The sequence below is a fragment of the Tasmannia lanceolata genome, unplaced genomic scaffold (genome assembly GCF_043159265.1).
Source record: "Tasmannia lanceolata isolate RefF3 unplaced genomic scaffold, GAP_Taslan_0.1 ptg000003l, whole genome shotgun sequence".
Taxonomy (NCBI): domain Eukaryota; kingdom Viridiplantae; phylum Streptophyta; class Magnoliopsida; order Canellales; family Winteraceae; genus Tasmannia; species Tasmannia lanceolata.
In genome coordinates, this window is record NW_027518680.1 from 3,191,752 (window position 1) to 3,213,037 (window position 21,286).

Genomic DNA, 21,286 nt, shown 5'->3' on the forward strand with positions numbered 1-21,286 from the left:
GCCTCTTCGACCGAACTGCACCACCACGTCTCTCTACACGCCATACAAAAACCAGCAAAAAAAGAAAAAGGTCAGACAAGAACTTCATATTTTTTCTCCTCTCTCGTACACTCCTCAAAACCTCCAAATCACTCCAATCAAACCCTAATTCTCTCAATTTCCCTCTCTGTTCTCCTTCCAGATCAGATTTCTATACACCTAATTTTTCCCCGTTACACTGCTCAAATCCCCCCAAAAATCCAAAAACCCTAACAAAAACACCCAATTCTCTCTCTTCTTCCAGATCACATTCCTATCCATCTATGTCGAGACCCTAGGCAAAACCAAACCAATTCTCTAAAATTGAAGTTATAGAGGAGGGAGGAGATGAAGAGCATGAGCCTTCTCCCATTCAGAGCTTTAAACATGGAAAGAAAATGGATCTTACCTTTAGCCATAGGCTCACTAGTCTCCCTCCTTCTCCTCTTCTTCACAACCCTAGTCACACCAGACGGCCTAGGGTTCTTCCCCTTCCGTCTCGCCTACCACACCGCCTCTGGAAGCCCCATCTTCGTTGAATCCAAGCTCCATGTTACCCCAATTTCCACCCTCCCACCACCCCCTCGCCTCGCCTACCTAATCTCAGGATCTAATGGCGATGGCGAGATGCTAAAACGGACCCTCCTCGCTCTTTACCATCCGATTAATCGATATGTTGTTCATCTTGATCTTGAATCTCCTCCAAAGGAGAGAAGTGATCTGTATGAATTTGTTACCCATCATCCTGTCTTTACGAAAGTTGGGAATGTGAGGATGATCACTAGGGCAAATCTGGTTACGTATAGGGGTCCTACCATGGTTGCTAATACGCTTCACGCTGCGGCTATTTTGTTGAAGGAAGGAGGGGATTGGGATTGGTTTATCAATCTTAGTGCCTCTGATTACCCCCTTGTAACTCAAGATGGTGAGTGTTTTGGATGTTGGAGACAATTTCCTTTTTAATTTGATTTTTTGTGAATTTGACAGTTGATTGATATATGTAGTTTTGTTTGAATTTAGATCTTTTGCACGCTTTTTCGTATCTTCCTCGAGATCTCAATTTCATTGATCACACCAGTGACATTGGCTGGAAGGAGTATGTGAATCTGTCATTCTTACTTGGGGTTCTCTTCCTTTTTGTCTTTTTGATTTTTAGGTTTTATTCTTTTGTTAAATTTCAAGGGAATTGAGATTAGTTTGGTTTGGTTCTTATAGATTTCAACGTGCGAAGCCAATTATTATTGATCCGGGGTTGTATATGACAACAAAATCTGATGTTTTCTGGATTACACAGAGAAGAAGTGTTCCTACCGCATTCAAACTCTTTACAGGTGAAATTTTGGTTTAACTTATTATTGATCCGGATGCTATTTTTCCTTCTTGTTTTTTTTTTGGTGGCAATTCTGTGCTTTTCCTTCTTCTTCCTAGAATTATTTTCCTATTATATTTGATAAGTACGAAACTTGCTATTAAAGAGGCAAATATAGAAGGGAATTTACATTGTGGAAGGTAAAGTGACTCCCTGATACATTATATCAACCTCAGGATCCCTTCAATTTTCAACAGAATCAGCAACTTTTTTGCCTTTCTTAAAACATGAGGCAATGTCATCTAGGACGGACACCAAGTCTTGAATTTCATTTATATGAATGATATAATTTCAAACCCTTGATTTCTTTTAGTGCACCCATTTTATAACATTTAACATCTCTCCCTCTGCCACAAGTGAACCCAACATGGGCAAAAGGGGAAGATCATTAAACTTTCCTGATGAGTTTTTAACACTCTTTTCTTCACTCATTGATACCTTGGTGTACTTTGCCTTGCTCTCCATCCGTAAGCCTCTTTAATTTTTGTGTGTACAAGTTTGTGGGTGTGTGGTTTAGTTAATCATAGGTCTTTTTTTTTTAATAGTAATTTAACCAGGCTTATTTCAGTGTTATCTTAATGTCTGACATTTTAGAGTCATTCTTTTAATTTCACTTACTTGTCTTAGGAGTTATTCCATACTTTTTTATGCCTGCATTTCCACTTTATTCTGCTTTCTTGATGTACCCATTTGATTCCCCCTATTTCTTTAGCAGATCGCACGCTTTCTGCTAAATAAAAAGTACTCAATTTAATTTCACAGGCTTAATTTTTTTCTTCTTTTTTTTTTCTTTTCATTTCTATTTTACCATTATCCATGTCTATTTTTTTATCATTACCCTTTCTCTGGACTGTTGGCCTTTAGATTGTGAATGGATGGTCCAGACTTCCAGTTATTTTAATGTCCAGACTCCAGAGAGCTAAACCTGGTCCATCATTTACATTAATGGCCATGCCTCAAAACCGTGATTGTTGAGAAGGACAAAACTGCCGCTGCAAATGCATTTAGATAACACAAGAATTTTATGACCACTCCTTTGCACATGAAGCGTTTAAAATATTCTTCTTTCATTGTTCATGGGGTTCATAATTGAATTTGATTACCTAAGAGCATATGCAAACCGTAACTGTACGGATTCTTGTGTAAGACGCATATATTTTACTATTTGCTTGTCCAAGTTAATTAACATGTATTTTAACCTTGAGCAAAACAATATAGAAATCAACTTTCTAAGACTTCTTGTGAAAGGATGTAGAAGCTATTGTATGTTTGCAGATGGATGCTACATGTTTAAGTTGTCTTCTTTGTCAGCTAAGCAGCCTTTCGTGTGATATGTTTTCTCTTTTCCCTGTAACTCTGTAAGTGATATCATTGGGTGTCTTTATTCTCGAGTGGGTCTTACAATAAGTTGCACCATACTGGAAAAAATGCTTTCGTATGCTCAAATATGTTTACATACTGTCTTATTCTAGTGGCCGCGATTTTATTAATAAAAAAACACCAAGGTGGTTAGAAATGGGTCAATATTATTGAACAAGAAGGGAAAAACAAATAAAGTCAAGGAGGAAGAAAATCAAACAACTCCATCGCAGTTTTGTCCACTCCAGCTCTAGCAAGCTTGTCCGCCTGACTATTAGCTGACCTCCATCAGACCAAATTTTTCTACCATCATTTGTAACACTCCTATCAAACAACTCCATCACATTTTTCTACCATCATATGTAAAGCACTCCTATCAAATTTCCAAGTTCTCTTAAGAAAAATAGGGCATGCATTCACGTTGACTCTTACCTCATTGGAGTTGTTCGACCACGCTTTCTTGTATGGTTGATGATGTGCTTCCATCTTAAAGTTGAGCCTTTTCAATGCCTCTTGAGAAATCACATTCTTTCAACTTCTTGAATCTATGATAATATTGGCGCTATGTCCTCCAATGGAACACATGTTAGAGAATATGTATGTATCACCCAATGTCGTTTCTCCTTAGGAGTATAGAAAAGTCTCCTACTAATCAAGCAAGAGTCATGAGATTCTTCATAAAGAGAATTACCTTCCTCTTCTGAAACACCTCCATTGTCTTCAACAAATTCTCTCTCTGACTTGCTGTCCCATTTCTTCTTGTGCTAGGAGTTGTTGTCAAGCTTGAGGAAATTAAGATGAAATCTATTTCATCTTTCCACACGGAAAACACTTCACATTGAGACTATTAGGAACTATTTTGGACCAAATTGCTTGTGGATCCTTGATTCCATGGAATTATTATTGTAAGGTTAGAGGCCTCAGAATTACATTGATTATGACCTTGTTGATGCACATTAGAGGCTGGAGAGAAAGATGATCTATTGCTGCCTAGAAATGGAGGTCGAAATGACACTCTTTTGAATTTCTTCAATGGCTTTAGCTTTTACTTGGGCTTCAGAAACTGGTGCAAATTTAGGGTTCACGAGTCATTTATTGGGAACTTTTGGAGCATAAATGGGTTATAACATCAGTAAACATTATCACACATTCAAATAACATAATTAACAGCCAATAATAGTCAAAAGACAATCAGGTTTTCACAAAGACTCCTAGCCTTTGAAATATTTCATTAATAGAAGCAAATTCGTTCAAGTAGGTTGCAAACAATATAATCAAACCAAGGAAAACATCTCCATAATTAATAGGAAATAAGGGTTGAACAATCTATCCACAAACTGATACATCATAAAGTATCCAACTATGGCCCAAAGTAACTAGGTGTGATGGGATAAAGGTGGGGGAGTCAAAGGGTATGGTGATATGGTAATGTGGAGAGTCTGTCCAAGAAAAACTGGGCTATAAATTCAATGATGAAGCTCATAAAAAGGCAGTAAAACAAACTATGATGAAGCAGGGTGTATGGGAAACCATTACTTTGTTTGTGTAGGCTTCAGGTTCGAACCTCATATTGTAGGAGCCTCCGAAAGTTGCTGGAGCAATAGTTGTAGCCACGATTAGTGAAGGCACTGTTCCAGCTTCTAGGATATGGGGAAAGTTGAGGAGTAAGATGGAACAGCAGTGGGCAGCAGCTAGATAGGGATACAGAAGAAGAAACTGTTGTAAGTTGTAACTGCACTTATAACAACAAGGGCAAGACAAAGAAGAAAGGCTGTTAAAAATAACAGATTTAATGGTGACAAAAGGGAGGAAAATGGGAGGTGTCGGTTTCGATTTCGGTCACCACAGAAACATAAACATTTTGATTTCGGTTGGGAATTTCAATGGAAATCCTGTAAAATCATGGAAACATATGGAAATAATGGAATTTTAAGATGGAACTTTAGGAAATACAAGAATAATCACTTACACACAGATCATCACATAAGTAAGACAGCCATCCATATTGGTTTAAGTCATAATACAAGAATATCAATGCTTAGCGACATGTGTAGTCATGCATGTCTGATAATTCATTACATACCACATTTCACATGAAATTCGTATTTATATTTATACATAATACATACATCACATTTCACATGCAAATCATATAAATATAATTATGTAAAACATACAGATACAGTAGATGACTAATGCAATTTTGGTTTTGGTATGTATTTCGATCTTGATATCGTTTCGGTGGAGATAGAAACGTAAACATGTCGGTCGTTTCGTGTCGGTTTTGGTGGAAATTTAAAACCATTGGTGTAATAGCAGTGACGCAACAGAGGGAAAAGAAGGACAGCTGCTACAACTGTCAAGAGAAGAGGGAAAGGTTAAGGGCGAGGAAAGAAGGAAAGAGAGGGAAAACGAGGGGAAGGAAGGGGGTGCAAGGCTGCCAGCTGCAGCTTTGTTTGTGTGCTGGCTGACAGCAGGGAGTAGAATGGGAGAGAAAGAAAAGAAGGGAAAGGAGAAAGAAGAAAGGAGGAAGGGACATGGTTTTAAATTTACCTGAAATGATCAAAATGCTTCCATTTTCATCCCCACTGAAACGAAATCTACATGATTTCCTTTTACGTCATTATTTCCCCGAAATTTTCATTGAAAATCCCGAAATTCAATCGAAATTCCCGAAATTCGATTGAAATGGTTGAAACAACAGAGAAAACGGAAATATGTTATTATTTGCATTTCATTTCATTAATGTAGAGAATGATATTTGGTAGGCAACATCATTGAACTGCACAACAAAGTAACTGTGTCTTATGCATGGGATGTCATATCGGCATGGGACCAATAATACCAAGTAACTCTATGTGGTATTGACATAGAGTCGGGTCCTTAGAGAGAGATTGGTCATTGTACTTTCTTATACTTCTTTACATTGTGCTTCTTTCTTGATTTTATTTCGGCCCCGGCCGAAATCCGAAATTTCGGTATTTCGGCCGAAATTTAAAACCGTGATTGTAACAATTGTGTCCTTTGAATTTTCATCGATTGACACCGCGCTGCCACACAACCTCGGCCTCAAAGCAACTAACGACACCCTTCTATGCATTAGTATCTCCTTGTAATCAATAACTTCTTCCACAGTGGTTACCTGGTCAAAATACTCCTCGGCTTCCAATCCTCCACAAAATACTCTTCAGCTGTCCCATTAGAACTTTTTGTTCACACACACACACACACACATATTATACAACCTCCCTAGCTGCTATCCTAATAGAGTTCTAATAGAATTAGACCTTTTTGTTATTGTTCACTTTACTGTTTACGAATTTTATAGCTAATACACTCCACCAAAGCAAATCATAAACATATATTGCTTACTTAAACCAATGATGGTCCATACTAATCTATGGTAAACTTAGCAGTAGAAATAAACAAAATAAAACACTATTGGTAATAAATCAACTGCAGCACATCAGAGTAGGCCCCAGTTGCATCAAAACAGCTTCCACACGAACAGCAGCCTTGAAATGGGCCCCATCACCATCAAAACTCCCCTCACTAACAATACTTTTCCTACATTTCTTTGTCTCATGTTGTGGCTCCAACCCTGGGTCACAAACATCAATTATGTAAGATTGTACCACATCGCTTACCCATGGGGAAAAAAGGAGGGAAAAACTTCTTTTGGGTTGGTGGCATGAGAGAATTTTGCCTCTGGTTTAGCCTTTTATGGGCCATCAATCGTTATTAGCACTTCCACTCAAGTCCCCTTCAATTGCAGTGATTTGTGCTTTTGCATGGGGTGTTTTTTCATATATCATGTGATTTGTTTGTATATATCATATGAAATTTAGGCGCTTGGTTCTATACTTCTATGACAGGTTCTGCTTGGATGGCACTGTCCCGGCCTTTCATCGATTACTGCATATGGGGATGGGACAACCTTCCACGAACAGTTCTCATGTACTATGCAAACTTCATATCCTCACCAGAAGGCTACTTCCATACCGTCATCTGCAATGCACAAGAGTTCCGCAACACCACCGTCAACCATGATTTACACTTTATATCCTGGGACAATCCGCCCAAGCAACATCCCCACTACCTCACTATAAGTGACATGTCCGGCATGATTGATAGCAATGCACCATTTGCAAGGAAGTTCCATAGAGACGACCCAGTACTTGACAAAATTGATGCAGAACTCTTATTTCGTGGCCAAGGCATGCTTGTACCGGGTGGCTGGTGCATTGGACCACGGGAAAATAAAACTGACCCGTGTTCGGTCGTGGGTGATGCAACCGTCCTAAAGCCAGGTCCTGGGGCTGCAAGGCTAGAGCGCCTAACCGTCTCGCTCCTTTCGAAGGAGAGCTTCCGTCCAAGACAGTGTCAGTAGTAAGCTAGATGTGAGACAACAAAGTTGCAGTTCATATCAGCAGTATGGAAGGTCATCACAGTTTGGTAGTTATATATATATTCATATGAAGCAGCAGCAGGGCAACCTGTTTTTGATCTTTTTTACCACGGATAAAGATCCCTTCTTGGGCACAATAAAAGAAAGGACGACAGAGGGGGGAGCTAAGAGTGTGGGTTTCGGAGGATATTCGGATTCTACTGGTGTAATATAATATATGGTACATTTTGGGGACTGAATTGAAGGAACTCATCTCCCTTGCATCGGCCTTACAGGAAGGGAGTGACATTAGCTCTAGTCTCCCTTTGTTTTCTGTGGTCCAAACTCCTACACAAACTCTTCGTTCTATGGTTTCATGGCTCCCAGCTCTCTGTCACAAACTGGTGCTGATGCTTGTATGTTCAGTTTCCTGCATGGAGGAAAACTAAAACACGAAAAAGGTAAATTGTTGCTTTGTGGCCAATTTATCGCTTGTATCATTGTTTATGCCCAATTCCTATCCTATATCTCATTGTTTAGGCTAAAATTATCTGTTATGTCTCATTGTTTTTTCATCTCTCTATTGGGGTTATTCTGGAATTTTTCATGGTGTGATTTGCACGCTGCTTTTGCATTCAGATGTTTAGACAAAGCTCTTTGAAGGCAATTTTTCAGAAAAAAATAAAGTTCGTATTGGGGTTGCTCTCAACAGGGGTTGAAATACTTGGATAAACTATTCTTGAGATTGGCTACTACATCGGCACATCCTGCCCATTGGGGTTGTTTTTAGCGTGAATGTAGGGTAGCAAGAATCCTAGCTTGTAATCTCCTGGGGCTGTTCTCGATGTGAACAGAAGTTAGCAAGCCTGTCGAAGGATAAAATAAACCTCAGTTTGCTATCCCCACGGAGAACAACCTCGTAGGCTTGCTATCCTCCTCCATTCACGTCTAGAACAGCCCCAATGGGCAAGGTAGCTCAGTTCAAACTAACCAAGTAGGGTAGCCCAGTCCCAAGAACAGCTTGTCCAAGGATTTCTATCCCCGTGGAGAACAGCCACATTATATAACAGTTCTTTTGTGCCTATTCCTATTATTTTGCCAAATATGTAATGCCAATGGGACCTGAAAAATAGTGAACAATGATGTAATCTTTTTTGGCTTCTCTAATACCCTCTTATTTTTGGAAAGATTTTTAAGAGGTGATTTTATATGATGTCCGACCTTGATTTTTGATCCAGTCAAAACACACCTTTTTTGAGTGTTTTGACCAGATAAAAAATCAAGGGCTAGGTGGTTTTTTGAAACCACCTAGCACTTGTAAATCTCATGGTCAGGCATTATATAAAAACTCTTTTAGAGATTTTATATGATGCCCGGCCGTCAAAGTAACAATGGCTAGGTGGTGGCAAACCACCTAGCCCTTGATTTTTATCTGGTCAAACAGAGTGTTTTGGATCAAAAATCAAGGGCTGCGTGGTTTGCCACATAGCCCTTGTAAATCTCACGGTCGGGCATTATATAAAAACTCTTTTAAGAGAGCATCTTTCAACATTGAGCTTATGAGCCTTAAAAAGGAGGAGATTTCCAATGGAGACAAGCTTCAAGTGTCGGAATTTTACCCATCGTGATAAAACTCTAATTTCTGAGAATATCATCAATAGAATAAGAGAAAGGCTTAACTGTGCTCGAGTGTGGGAAACACCGGTGGGGCCACATTGTTGGGGTAATCCTAAGCATTCATTTGAAAGGACCCATCATGGATGGGGTGTGTACCAAATGGACACCGTATGATGATCCAATGGAGCTGATTTTTTGTGGACACCCTATCCATGAAAGGGCCTTCCAAATGAATGCTTTGAATCTCCCCAACAATGTGGGCCCACTCCTGTTTTTGCACTCGAGCGCAGGAACCCTTTACTCATAGAATAATCCCAAAACTCTTAATTCGCACAGTATTGAGACGGATGTTCCAAGAAAGCCTAGACAAAATTGCTTATCTTGTGGTCGAGGCCCATTAGCCTATTGCTAGCTTTTTCCACCTAAGAGATAAAACAATCTTCCAATCCTATAGAGGCTCGAAAAATAGGGGGACAAAAAGACCCTAACCAAGCAAGGTATCACTCCCAAGTCTACACTTCTAGTCCTCTATTTCACCAATTTTCCTCTACTGCACAACACTCTTTTTTTCCCCCAAAATGCTTTAATTTTATTAAGAGAGCCTTGTTCTTTTTGTTCAAGTTGCCAATGCCAAGACCTCCATCTTGCTTCGATAAGCAGTCAGTCTCCCATTTTGCCAAATGTTTCTGCTTCTTCCTCTCCTCTTTATCTTTCTATAAGAAATTTCGTTGGAGCTTTTCAACTTTTCTAGAAACCACAACTAAAATCTTGAACAAGGGCCATGCCCTACCTTGAATGGGCCATAATGAAAAAGATCCACCAACAAAATGATCCTCTCCCTCCAATTGTTGCCCCACAGATGAATGGGTTCTTAACAAAAAGATGTAACACTCGACATCCAATTTGAAGAGTAGACCTGGCAAACGGGTGGGTCGGGCCGGATCAACCTGCGGGTGGTGCGGGTGCGGGTCACACGGGTCAGAATTTTGGTGACCTGTATTTTTGCGGGTCAGAAATTTGGTGGCCCGCGCGGCTCGCGGGTGGGCCGGGTCAACCCGCGGGTCACCCGCAAATATAATATGATATAATATGGGATTGTAATTCTCCTGATTTGACGTGATATGACCGCACCGTAAAAGTTTTTCCCGTAATTGGAATAACTCTACACATGTTGTTGTTGTATTTTTCTCGTAATTTTATAACTTCATAACCATTTATCCGTAATTTTTCATTTAAAACTTTATAACTCATTATTTTACTTTTATGTAATGATTAGTTTTTTTTACTTTTTACTTTTGCTAGGAACCTTCGCCCATGTGCGATCTTTGCACAAAGTATTACCACCTATTAAAAAAAAAAAAAAAACGAAATGTTATCAACACTACTGAGGGCACTCTCACTTTATTAAAAGTATGGTATGGCCCACACCATCGGATGATCCAAACCGTCCATTAGATGGGCCATAGCCAAAATAGGTTATACTCCAAAAATCATTTCCATAGGATGATTTCCCAAGTGCTGATAGCATTCTCCAATAAATTCTTAAAAATTACTCTAAAAATGCGGGTGCCCGCGGGTTGACCCGACCCGGCCCGTGTTTTTGCGGGTTGGGTCAACCCGCGGGTTAAATTTGACGGGTCACTAAAAGTCAGACCCGTGCCCGCAAATTTGCGGGTGGGTCGGGTTGACCCACGGGCACGGGTTGCTTTTGCCAGGTCTAGTGAAGAGTAAGATTAATTGCAAAAATTAACGCTCATCAGCCCCACCCTGCTTTGTATTCTCACCCCTCTTAGAAAATCCATGAATGCCAAATCAAGCAATGAAACTACAATAATCAAAGCAATAACTTTTATTTCCTTTCTTTACACATTAAAAGCCTTAATCTTACATGGCAAATTGAGCACCCCATTTAGAAGGGCAGAAGGTAATCACATACTCCTTAGAAAAACAACTCATCATAGGTGCTGGAGTGTCATAGGCGTAACTGAAATATGAGGGGCAGGCATCCTTGAACATCTTGGAATACATATTTGGCTTGCATTTTTCCGGCACCCCATAAGAATTCCGGCAACAAAACATGTCCAGATCAAACGCCAAGCACGCGCTCTTGCACGCAACCACCGAACTACCATCTAGGCCTGCCACCTTAAGTTCTTGTGGGCACATTGTGTTAAGATTCTTCGTGCATCCCCCAATAGAGCAATTGGGTGCAAGTGGCTTAGTCGAAACGGAGACTGGGAGGTTATATCCATCCACCAAGCTTACATCGAAGAAAGTTGGTTTGCTCTTATCCGCCTGCAATGAGACTTGAACTAATGTCGCCGGTGGGAGGCCTATTGATAGGAAAAACAAACAAGAGAACTTGAGGAAGAATGGCCAATTAAACAATGAGAGCAATGCTCAACCACAAAAGAGTTTCTTTGCTACATCACCTATGCTTCCGTTACATGCGAGCCGGCCCTCGCAGTCACCGGTTTGGCAGGAGGGCTGTTTGGAAGTAGAATTGAAGTTGCACCCAGTTCTAGCCCAGAGTCGACCACTCCATGTGTGCGGAGCGTGGAATTTTTGTGTCTGTCCCGATGGGAGGAAGAAGCCACCATCTGCTATCACCGGATATTCGGCGTTTGATGCCATCGCCGGCCATATTGGGAATGGACACTTGTTACTCACGAAGAATGCAACCGACTCTCCGATGGTACAACCTGAAAACACAAATTTTACAATTGTAAGTTCAAGGGAAGGTGATTTTGTCATATGCCCCTTGTGATTATAATGGGCCCAAAGGGCCCTAACATAATGTAGGCACACAACCGCGGAACATATAATAAGAGTAGGAACATATAATAGGAGTATCTAGTCAGGAGGAAATCATGGTTTTTGTGTTTGGGTGAAACTGTATTCTTGAGATTAGGGTTGGGTTCTTTATATAAGGTCTTGTTCACGGACATTATATTTCTTTTAACCAAATGCGTTTCCCAGATTATATGGAATTAATATCTGCACCCTTGTTTTAATAATGGAATTCTTTTTCTTATCGTACACATTCTAATTAGCTGTTAACAAGACTGCTATAATCCGCCCCAAACTACCAATAACTAGGATTGTCAATCGGGATGGGCAAGCTCGAAGCCTGCCCGTTCGGCCAGCTAAAAGCCCGCCCATAGTTAAAATGAGAACAAGCCAAACCAAGCTTGGTCAAAAGTTGAAGCCCGAGCTCTAATTTGGGTTGAGCTTGATCAAGGGTCGTCCAGCCTGTTATAGGCCCGGGCCCTATAATATATTTACTATATAATTTTTCAAGATTTGTTATGCCCTTAAAAATCAGTAGATATTAATTAAATAGGTTACTTAAACATTAATATCCTATAGGCTATAGTTCGACATTAAATAGGTTTTTTGTTTTCCTTTATTTTGCCCCTCTTCAGCCCACTTAATATGATGATCCAAACTATTGAAGTATACAAATTGGCCCCCTCTTTAGCCCACTCCATATGAACGGTTTGGATCATCGTATCCTATAGGCTATAGTTCGACCTCAGATTTATTAAATGAATAAGACAAAATCTGGCAAAAAATCAATCGGTGTGGCTTTTCTCACATGCAAAAGCCAGCAAGTTTAATGGCTTTATATGAAATTGGCTTTTCTGTGCTTGCCTTATAGTCTTTTCTCGTGCAGAAAATAAGACGTGATGGGCAAGCCCGAACTCGGCCCGAAGCACGTTGTGGAGTTTGGGCTGAGTTTGGGCAAGTAAATTTTCTAATTTAGTCAGGCCCGAACTCTGCCCGAATCCCGTTGTATAGTAATGGGCTGAGCTTGAGCACCTCAGGCCCGCCCAAGCTCGGACTGATTGACAGTCCTACCAATAACTAGTCAAAACTGAAAACAGTGTTCAGTGAAGGAGTGCCATTAAAAAAAAACAAGTGCGGGGATCATTTCCATATTATAATATGTATTAATTAATGTTACCTGACAAAAGGAAATGGAATGTTACCTGACAAAAGGAAATGGCATAAGAAGAGAAGCAGAAAGGATACGGAGAATCGCTTTGGCTGCTTCATTTGGGATTTGGGTTTGGAGTGGAAGAAGTTAAGGTAGTGTTAATGGGTTTTGTAGTAGGGAATGTTAAATAGTGGTGTGATTCTTGCATTGTACTTCAAGTTCTAAAAAGATTGACTCTCTTTGGAGACACGCAGAGTCATGTGAAGTTTCTTAGAATTATATATTATTTTGTTCTTCACTGGCAAACTAAGCCAATGGGCTAATACTATTATGGACACTTTCAAACAATACTTTAGAGTACAAGTCAAGTATCAATGGCATTTGAAGCATCTGAAAATTTTAGTAAAGTTGCTTGGACTTATTAATACTTTGGGATTTGCTAGGGACCATCGCAGAAGGCATTTCGTAGATGGTCTGTCGCATGTCTAACCAGCCACCTCGTGAATGATGACAAACTCTGCTGAAAAGTGAGCCTCTGTGGCTGGTCTCACATGCGGCAGACCATCTGCGAAATGCCTTCTGCAATTTGGTCCCTAGCAAATCCCTAATACTTTTATAGGGATGCTAACAAAACGAAAACCCGTTTTGTAAAAATAGACGATATCTACTATCGTGACATGTGCACAAGAAAACAAAGTAGAGGGCACGAATCCTCATAAGCTAGGGGTGCAACTTGAGTCGGCTCAACCCGGACCGACGGGTTCAACCTGATTTTGGCTCGGTTTGGGTTGGCATTTCCTCGGGTTGGGTTGGGATTGGGAAAAGCCAACCTGATTTAATTTCAGGTTTGGGTTGAGGCCTTGGCAACCGACCCGTTCCGAACCCGGCCTCCGTCCTCTAATTTTATCTTGATTTTCTTTGGGTTATTGTATTTTTCTATTTGGCCCAAGTTGAACCTAAACCAACCCGACTCAACCCGATCCTATTTCAGGTTAGATGGGTTGGGTTAGGGTTGACCATCCTCAATCCGAGGCTCGGGTTGGGTTGGGTTGGGTTAGGGTTGAGGGAATGCTATCTCGGGCTGGGTTAGGTTTGGCCTCAACTTGATCCAACCCGACTCGAGTTGCACCCCTACCATAAGCTCAGATAACACTAAAAATGACCAAATCAAGGTTTGTTTCCATTTTCTTCTTTATCTTCAGAAAGAAGTTCCGTTTTGAAAAGTGTATTCCATACTTTTATGGTAAAAATACAGTTAGACCCCCTGTGGTTTATGACACATTCAACTTATCCCCTACTGTTTAAAAAGTTACAAGTAGACCCCCTCTGGTTTCAATTTGTATTAGGTAGCCCCCCTCTTTTGAAACACTAAGACCCCATACACCCCTCCTAACCCCTTATCCGAATCCAAACACTACCAAAAACACAGTGGGCCCACATTGTTTGGATGATCCAAAGCGTTCATTTGATGGGCCCTGACATAGATAGGGTGTGCCAAAAAAATCAGCTCCATCGGATCATCCTAACCCTTCAATATGTGGACGAACCGTCAACTGAGGGGGTCTACCTTACACAAATTGAAACCACTGGGGTGTCTACTTGTAACTTTTATATTTACATTATTTAATGGCTTTTTCCATTTTCTTCTTTATCTTTAAAAAGTGTATTCCATACTTTTATTTGATGGCATAACGTATCCCCACCCCATTTTAGGGCGGGACTAATCCATATGATGCACACAATCACCCTTAAACCACGTGCATCGGGTAACGACTTTTATTAAATAATGGCTTTTTCCATTTTCTTCTTTATCTTCAGACAGAAGTTCCGTTTTGAAAAGTGTATTCCATACTTTTATATCTACCTTATTTAATGGCTTCTAAACGTGGCCGTAATGCCCCCATTTGCAAATAAGACTATAAACTTAATTTATCTACCTATAAGGACATCTTAAGTGGTGCTAGATCTTTCTCTTCTTTAGGTGGTAGAGGCTGTAAAGATTATAAAAGGAACTATCTTTCCAGGCGGGAGAGCTAACTAAGCATATAACATTAAAACTTTCTTCTCTCTCATTTTATTGAGTTTTAAGATCGCTAGCAGGACAAGGCATATGCTAGAACATACTGTCAGTACACATTTTTCACGGGTGCAACTGGGTTCGATCCCCTACATATTTTAATAGTAATAGATTTCTTATGGAAATGGGAATATATGCTTCACAATCCAGCATGATGAGGAGCCCATTTCCCACAGAAAATGATATTACCACCTTCGCATTTCCACCCTCTTGTGTTTGTCTTTTCCTAAGAATGAACTTGATCAGGACTGTTTGCACGGTGGATCCCACCATAGCCCCTCTCAACTGACAATCCTAACCATCTAAATGGAAGACTTTTTGCCCATAGAAGCTAGCTCATTGCTTTGTGTTTCCTTAAAGTTCTAAACCATCCACAAGGACCACTAGGCAGGCAGTGTCTTTTATTACCTCTTTATTCAAAATCTCTCAAACTGGGTGCCAAAATTTCCAACTAAGCTGTCAACAGCCCAATTAAATAAGTTCAAAATAAAGAAGAGTGTATATCAAAACAAGGAACAAGTATTTGCAAAGCTTTTAACACATTAATGCATCACCATCTCATTGGAACCCTAGAACCCTGTATATGGGGATAATGCAACTAGTTTCTCAAGCTAATGATATCCATTCATTGCCTCTATAGTGTAAGTAATAGATTACAAAAGCATAAGAAGTTGGAAGTTCTTTACCCATACAAGCCAGTGAACAACCTCCTCCTCCTCCCCTCACTATTCTACACAAAAAGGTGAAAAAAAAACAGAAATAAATAATGAATGAATTGCAGGGGGGTCATACATAGGGGCGCAAATTGGGTCGATTTTTGGGAATTAGGGTTGAGCTTTAACCATAAAATCAGGTCGGGTTCGGGTTGATTCCAATTCATTTTTTAGCAAAAGCTCAACCCGACCCGACCCAAGTTGCACCTCTAGTCATACAACCCACCATCTTATCAGAAATTTACACCGCTGATACGATTCTGGCTATGACTGCAAAATTCACATCCTGTGTTACAACTAATCATCTCATGTTGCAACATTGAGGCTTTCCCATCTGCAACTTCTCCCACATGCAGAGCATCTGTCTAGGTGACTGGTAATGTGCCGTGAAGTAATCATCAATGCAACCAAACTGACAGAAATTGAAGTTATGTACATACTCTACGGGTTCTGAGCTGTTAAACTGCTCCACCCACATGCCCATGCTCACATCTTCCATCTTGAACAGCTGCATTTAGAGCGATTTGTCAACACCAACAACCATTTTCATCTGGTTAGAAAGAGCAAAGCAAGATCAGAAGAAGTTAGTGTGTCATACCCGTAATGTGTGTTTCTCAAACTCTGATACAACAAAGTGTGCAATGTCTGATGATACGACGTAGCCTGGACCATTTGCATAAGGTGGATAATCTTCTTCCGGCCATTCCTGAAATACACCAAAAGGAATCCTTTGGTACACAAGAAGATATGAAACACTTTTCAATGCCAAATCTTGAGGAACCAAATACAAATGCAATCAAACTGACGTGCAGTTGGTGATCAAATTATTCGAACACTGGCATATGAAACTGACAGCTACTTAATATCCCGAGAGAAACAGCATTCAAATTTATCAGGACACCTGAATTTGATTTCAGTGTTAAGTGAGCCTTAAGCTCCTGCACCTGAGTTTAACCTCAGTGAACTATTTAGACTTTGGATAGTGTACCATAACATCACAAGATAGTAAGGAATGATATGCTTCCTAGCATAAACTGTTGGAATAAAAAGTCTAATGCTTATATAGTTCGTTGTTTTTTAGCAAATTGAATAGGGAATAGGAACTCATTTAATAGAAATTAAAACAATGAATCCCATGTGACTAGGTTTAAATAGACAATATCGGTATCGGCATATCACAATATTTTAAAGGAAATGACTTCAGCGCTCCCATGTTTGATAAAGATGCGCGAGGCATCTTGTCATGTAGTATTTAAAGGGTTTTCAGTGAAATATTATGTCATGTAGTATTTAAAGGGTTTTCAGTGAAATATTACAGTTCTCAAAAAGCTCTTTTAAGCCCTTTAAATACTACATGACAAGATGCCTCGCGCATCTTCATCAAAACATTGGAGCACTGAAATCATTTCCCTATTTTAAACCTCCAATATATCATGATATTTTGAAATAGCGATATTTTAAAACTATGCATGTGACATGTGACTAATACAAGAATTAGGCTGCATTGCTTGAGACAAGCTCCAACATAATAACATTCATCATTTTAATTAATGTCAGAAAGAATGAAGTGAAGAGAGCATTGATCAAAACAGAATTTTGATATCATGAGGAAGACGGCATACATGGTACGAACAATTTCCACAGTTTCTGTATCACAGAAAGTGCTTATTTAAGTAGAACTTTGGTGTAATGCTTACAGGAAAAAGCTTCGTACCGAAACCGCACTGCTATTAGTTTTCCCTCAGGCCAGTGTCAATACATGGGGTATTACTTATCATTTCACAGGAGCCCCCGGCTGACAATAATAATGCATTTTTTTTAATGGTAATAACAATGCATTTATTTCTACTGCATTCACTACTGAAAGGGGCCTCAACGCTAATATCATTTGATATGTTTTGCAAAATAACTTGGATCACAAACACAAATGCTCTAACAATCAAGAAAGAGTGCCCCACACAATTAGCATAAAAAACTAGGCTACAGTTGTTGCACAATCTTCTATAATAATAACCATCAGTTTCTTATATTATATGCCAAACAGGAAAAAGAAAGAAAAGATTCAAGCATAGCTTCAAGCAAAGTTTTAACAGCATGCTCAGTATTTTCTACATGATATGTTCTGTTTTCACTAAATTTCTACACTGGACAGTTTTCTTAAAGAAGTAGGTTGCTGGTGTCAGAATTGTACAAGAAAAACTAGTAAATGGTCACTTTGTTGTATCCGAATTTAGAAGGGCTATCTTCCGCTTGTGCATTAAACCTACACATATTCCTATTTTGCTTCCTATCAGAGAATTGACATTCTAGTTTGACCAAAATCACCTTTCACGAACACAATTGAAATGTTATAATACCAAAAGTCCAAAACTCATGCATCATAAGCATAGACTTGAACTTGAAGAATCTGATCAGTGACACTGTGAATGGAAAATGAAAAACTCTTTCCATGGTAAACAGGGTGAAGATAAGTACAAAACCAGTTGAAAGAAATCAACAATCAAGAAATGCAAGACCCTATATCAGATACGTATATCTGTTATAAAGTTATATGCATTATACATACTATATGAGATTCCAATAAAGAAACATAATAAATGAACGAACTACAATAAAAATCCATTTAATTGTAAGGGTTACATAACCTAAATGTAATCACATACCTCATATGTCACAGCCCATTTACCATAACGCAAGGGCTTATGGTAGTAGTTCATGTTTCCAACATATAAGCTTTTACCACTGGGGACTTTCTTGACTTCATTAATCACTGAGTCAACTCTGACAAATGTGTCATCATCACCCTTCATAATATACTTTGCAGATACCGTTCGAACCTGTGCAAATGAACAAACTATATCACATCCTAATAATCCTTATAGGCTACATAGGTGAAGCATATGCACATCAGACTTCCAAATAGTGTAGTTACACTCACCCCATACTCGCAGATAGCAACAGTCTTAAGGACCACAAGATCATAGCTATCCATGTAAGGCACTATAACAATGTCACCAAAGAACTCTGCTTCTTTTTTCAGCTCAGCATTCACTTCCTTTCTTCCATGCTTTACATAACAATGAAAAAAAGAAAAGCTTAGTTTTTTCTAAATTAGAGATTGAACAAGTAACACATGGATGACAGTGGTCCTTACCAGGGCAACAAAAAACCGAGCCACCACACTTGAAGATTTAATTAGTCTAGACTGCATCCAAGACTTCCTCACAGCCATTCGCTCCACAAAATGGTTGCCCGCAGAAAGGATGCCAATGAAGAGCTCCACAGGGCCACCAGGAAGAGGTGGGGCCTGCCATTTACTTGACATCTCGAGATACCTTTGCGGGGAAAAACTTGGATGTGATGTGGGTAAGGAGGCAGCAAATATGGATTGGACATCAATGTCACCATTCAATGATAGCCCAGTTGCATCCTCGAGCACGAATCCCTGCAAATATTACGAGAGATGAGAAACAATTCAAACTTGTAGATTGCCAATATTACCAATCCAGAGGTTTTGATGGTTGTACTCAGTACTCACAGTGCGATAAGGGAAAGAGGTGACATGTCTCCCATCGACATTGACATGATAACCTTCCAAGCCAGCACTAATAGTAAGGACAAACAATTTATCCTCTACGAAAGGGTAAGGCCAGTCAATTGAGACCTTCTTTGTTCGACCTATTAGCCTGTTCAGCCACCATGTTGTCTTCGATTCCTCCGAGCGATTGTCATCATCACGGACCCATTTTTCACACTTTACTAGTCCGTCAACTGCACATTCAATCTTGAGAATTACTTTGACGCCCCATTTCACACAAGCATAAGGTTTCCATTTGATTCAGTACCAACACACTGTTTACTTTGAGAAGATGAAGTGGCAAAGTTTGTAAAGAAAATTATGCTAAAATTCTGGTTACAAAATACAAAATATAAAATTCATACAATCATTGGGTAAAACTAATGTGAATTGCTATGAAAACAATTAGAATTTCCAACAGTTTGGTGTAATTGGCAAGTTTATTACTTTGTTAGACAATTGGGTTTTGAAAAACCTCAATAAACGATACAGCCAACATGTGGAATTGACTTGAATTGTCTAGAAAACAATTAAAATAGAAAATTCAGCACTAAACCAAATACTCAAATCAAGCTTATATATCTAACCATACAAAACAAAGAAATACACTTACCAGTTTCTTCATCAGCCTTAGATTTCCACCCCTCGCACCGGAGAGCAGATCCCCACTGCATCCTATAACAAGTGTTCTGCTCAATAACAGGCTTCCCGCTCCAGTCACCCTTCAACCTCGGATTAAAATGCAAAATCCTCGGCGGGTCTTCTCCATCAACAGTCTTCAACCCTTGCAATTCCATCATGAACTGTGACACCATAACCGACTGCGATCCTTCTTTCAAAAACGAAATCTTTGGGTCATTCTCAGCATGAGCAGGGAAAGGCTTTCCCACTAGCGCAATGTGCGATCCCAACGTCAGCCCACATGGCAACACTATGATCCTCCCACGATCTCGAAATTCAACTCCTGATAGAGAGATTGATGGAGGGCAAGATTCCGTACGATTCTCAGTCTTCTTCTCTTTATTCAATTCAACCCCTGATTCCAATTCTTTCCACAATTTTAGCCCTAATTCCCATGCCTCTTTCGCAGATTTCTGCAGCTCTGAAAACCCCGAAAATCGACCGGAGCTCGGCATGAAAATCAGACCAGAAACCATGGAGTAATTACCCTTTTGCTGATTCGAATAAGACTTCAATGGAGCCCCGCGAAGAACCTTGCGAGGCCTAACAGGGGCTTCGAATTCTTGCCTTTCCTCTTTGCTTTGGAGATGAAAAGGGTGTGTAAAGGAATCAGTGAGGAACTCAACTGAAGGATCATTAGAACTGATCTTTTCGCTATTGTGGAATACAAAGGGGATTTCTAAGCTCATAAGAACTAGGTAGAGCAAACACAAGGGAATTAAAATCTGGAAAAATCTCTGCCGACCAATATACAGAACCATATCTAGCTTCTCCTTCTTCATCTTCAAAACCCTAACCCTAATAAATTTCTCTTTTTTTATTATACTAGGGGGTTTTTCTTCGGTTTCTTCAGAAGCCCTAACCCTAGAGGCCTAGATTGAAGAAACCCTAACCCTAGATTGGGAGATATGGGAAGGAAGAAGAGAGAACCGTTTGGGGTTTGATCGTTGCGGAAATTTCAAAGTATTAAAAAGGAAAGGGACAGGTGAAACCAGAGAGAAGGAGATCTTTTCCCTTGGGCAATTATTTTTTAAAACTCCCGCCTACGATTATGCGCCCCCCTTGTTACGTGATTTGACGTCCAAAATCGTTAAAGTCTGCCACAATTCACGTGACAAGGGGAGCGCGTAATCCTACAGTGGGGCGAAAAAATCATCTCCCTTTACTTGAAGGGAAATTTGTAGCAAAATTGGAGCCATTCTCTTCATTGAATTCGTTCAACTAGGAAGGAAATCTGGAAAGTGAAGTTGCCAGGTGGTGATTTCCTGTTTTTTTTTATATATTTTTTATTATTAATATTATTTAATTATGGTAATTGAATATTTTATGTACCATTTAAGTATCATAATTACATATTTACATCTAATTAATATGTATTAAAAGGTTTGAGAGGATTGCTACTCCCACTCTCTCTAGAGTGATTGAGATCAAGGTGGCTCCCACATGTGCAACGGTATGTTTTGCATGTGAGATCATAGAAGTTGTGCTCGCGAGTGGGCCTAGCAGTGTCATTAGACCTCAGTCTACTTTTAGGAAGCTTTTCTATAG

General features: G+C 39.7%; 3 protein-coding genes across 3 annotated transcripts; 1 reads left to right on the forward strand and 2 right to left on the reverse strand.

Annotated features, from left to right (window-relative positions):
* Window positions 1–7,714, forward strand: LOC143847905 (beta-glucuronosyltransferase GlcAT14B-like). Its single transcript, XM_077356692.1, has 4 exons — window positions 1–943; window positions 1,039–1,114; window positions 1,234–1,349; window positions 6,622–7,714. Exons 1-4 carry the CDS (start codon window positions 367–369, stop codon window positions 7,134–7,136), a joined length of 1,284 nt encoding a protein of 427 aa, XP_077212807.1. The 5' UTR covers window positions 1–366; the 3' UTR covers window positions 7,137–7,714.
* Window positions 7,715–10,553: 2,839 nt separating this feature from the next.
* On the reverse strand, window positions 10,554–12,838 carry LOC143847912 (thaumatin-like protein). Its single transcript, XM_077356699.1, has 3 exons — window positions 12,743–12,838; window positions 11,183–11,452; window positions 10,554–11,083 (listed from the first exon to the last, which is right to left on the reverse strand). The coding sequence occupies exons 1-3, from the start codon at window positions 12,807–12,809 to the stop codon at window positions 10,635–10,637; spliced, it is 786 nt and encodes a 261-aa protein (XP_077212814.1). The 5' UTR covers window positions 12,810–12,838; the 3' UTR covers window positions 10,554–10,634.
* Window positions 12,839–15,369: 2,531 nt separating this feature from the next.
* Window positions 15,370–20,788, reverse strand: LOC143847920 (hydroxyproline O-galactosyltransferase GALT6-like). Its single transcript, XM_077356706.1, has 7 exons — window positions 19,671–20,788; window positions 19,019–19,251; window positions 18,635–18,925; window positions 18,419–18,547; window positions 18,144–18,317; window positions 16,079–16,186; window positions 15,370–15,988 (listed from the first exon to the last, which is right to left on the reverse strand). Exons 1-7 carry the CDS (start codon window positions 20,518–20,520, stop codon window positions 15,782–15,784), a joined length of 1,992 nt encoding a protein of 663 aa, XP_077212821.1. The 5' UTR covers window positions 20,521–20,788; the 3' UTR covers window positions 15,370–15,781.
* Window positions 20,789–21,286: the final 498 nt, after the last annotated feature.

Bases quoted from the DNA above. Each gene is read 5' to 3' on its own strand.
- LOC143847912 (XM_077356699.1), bottom strand. From the start codon at position 12,809: ATGAAGCAGCCAAAGCGATTCTCCGTATCCTTTCTGCTTCTCTTCTTA. The intron at 11,453-12,742 runs GTAACATTCCAT...TTGTGTTTTCAG, and splicing joins ATGCCATTTCCTTTTGTCAG to GTTGTACCATCGGAGAGTCG. The intron at 11,084-11,182 runs GTGATGTAGCAA...TCCTATCAATAG, and splicing joins CGCATGTAACGGAAGCATAG to GCCTCCCACCGGCGACATTA.
- LOC143847920 (XM_077356706.1), bottom strand. From the start codon at position 20,520: ATGAAGAAGGAGAAGCTAGATATGGTTCTGTATATTGGTCGGCAGAGA. The intron at 18,318-18,418 runs GTGAGTGTAACT...TCATTTGCACAG, and splicing joins TTGCTATCTGCGAGTATGGG to GTTCGAACGGTATCTGCAAA. The intron at 16,187-18,143 runs GTATGTGATTAC...GGTGTATTTCAG, and splicing joins AATGGGCTGTGACATATGAG to GAATGGCCGGAAGAAGATTA.
- LOC143847905 (XM_077356692.1), top strand. From the start codon at position 367: ATGAAGAGCATGAGCCTTCTCCCATTCAGAGCTTTAAACATGGAAAGA. The intron at 1,115-1,233 runs GTATGTGAATCT...TGGTTCTTATAG, and splicing joins AGTGACATTGGCTGGAAGGA to ATTTCAACGTGCGAAGCCAA. The intron at 1,350-6,621 runs GTGAAATTTTGG...CTTCTATGACAG, and splicing joins CGCATTCAAACTCTTTACAG to GTTCTGCTTGGATGGCACTG.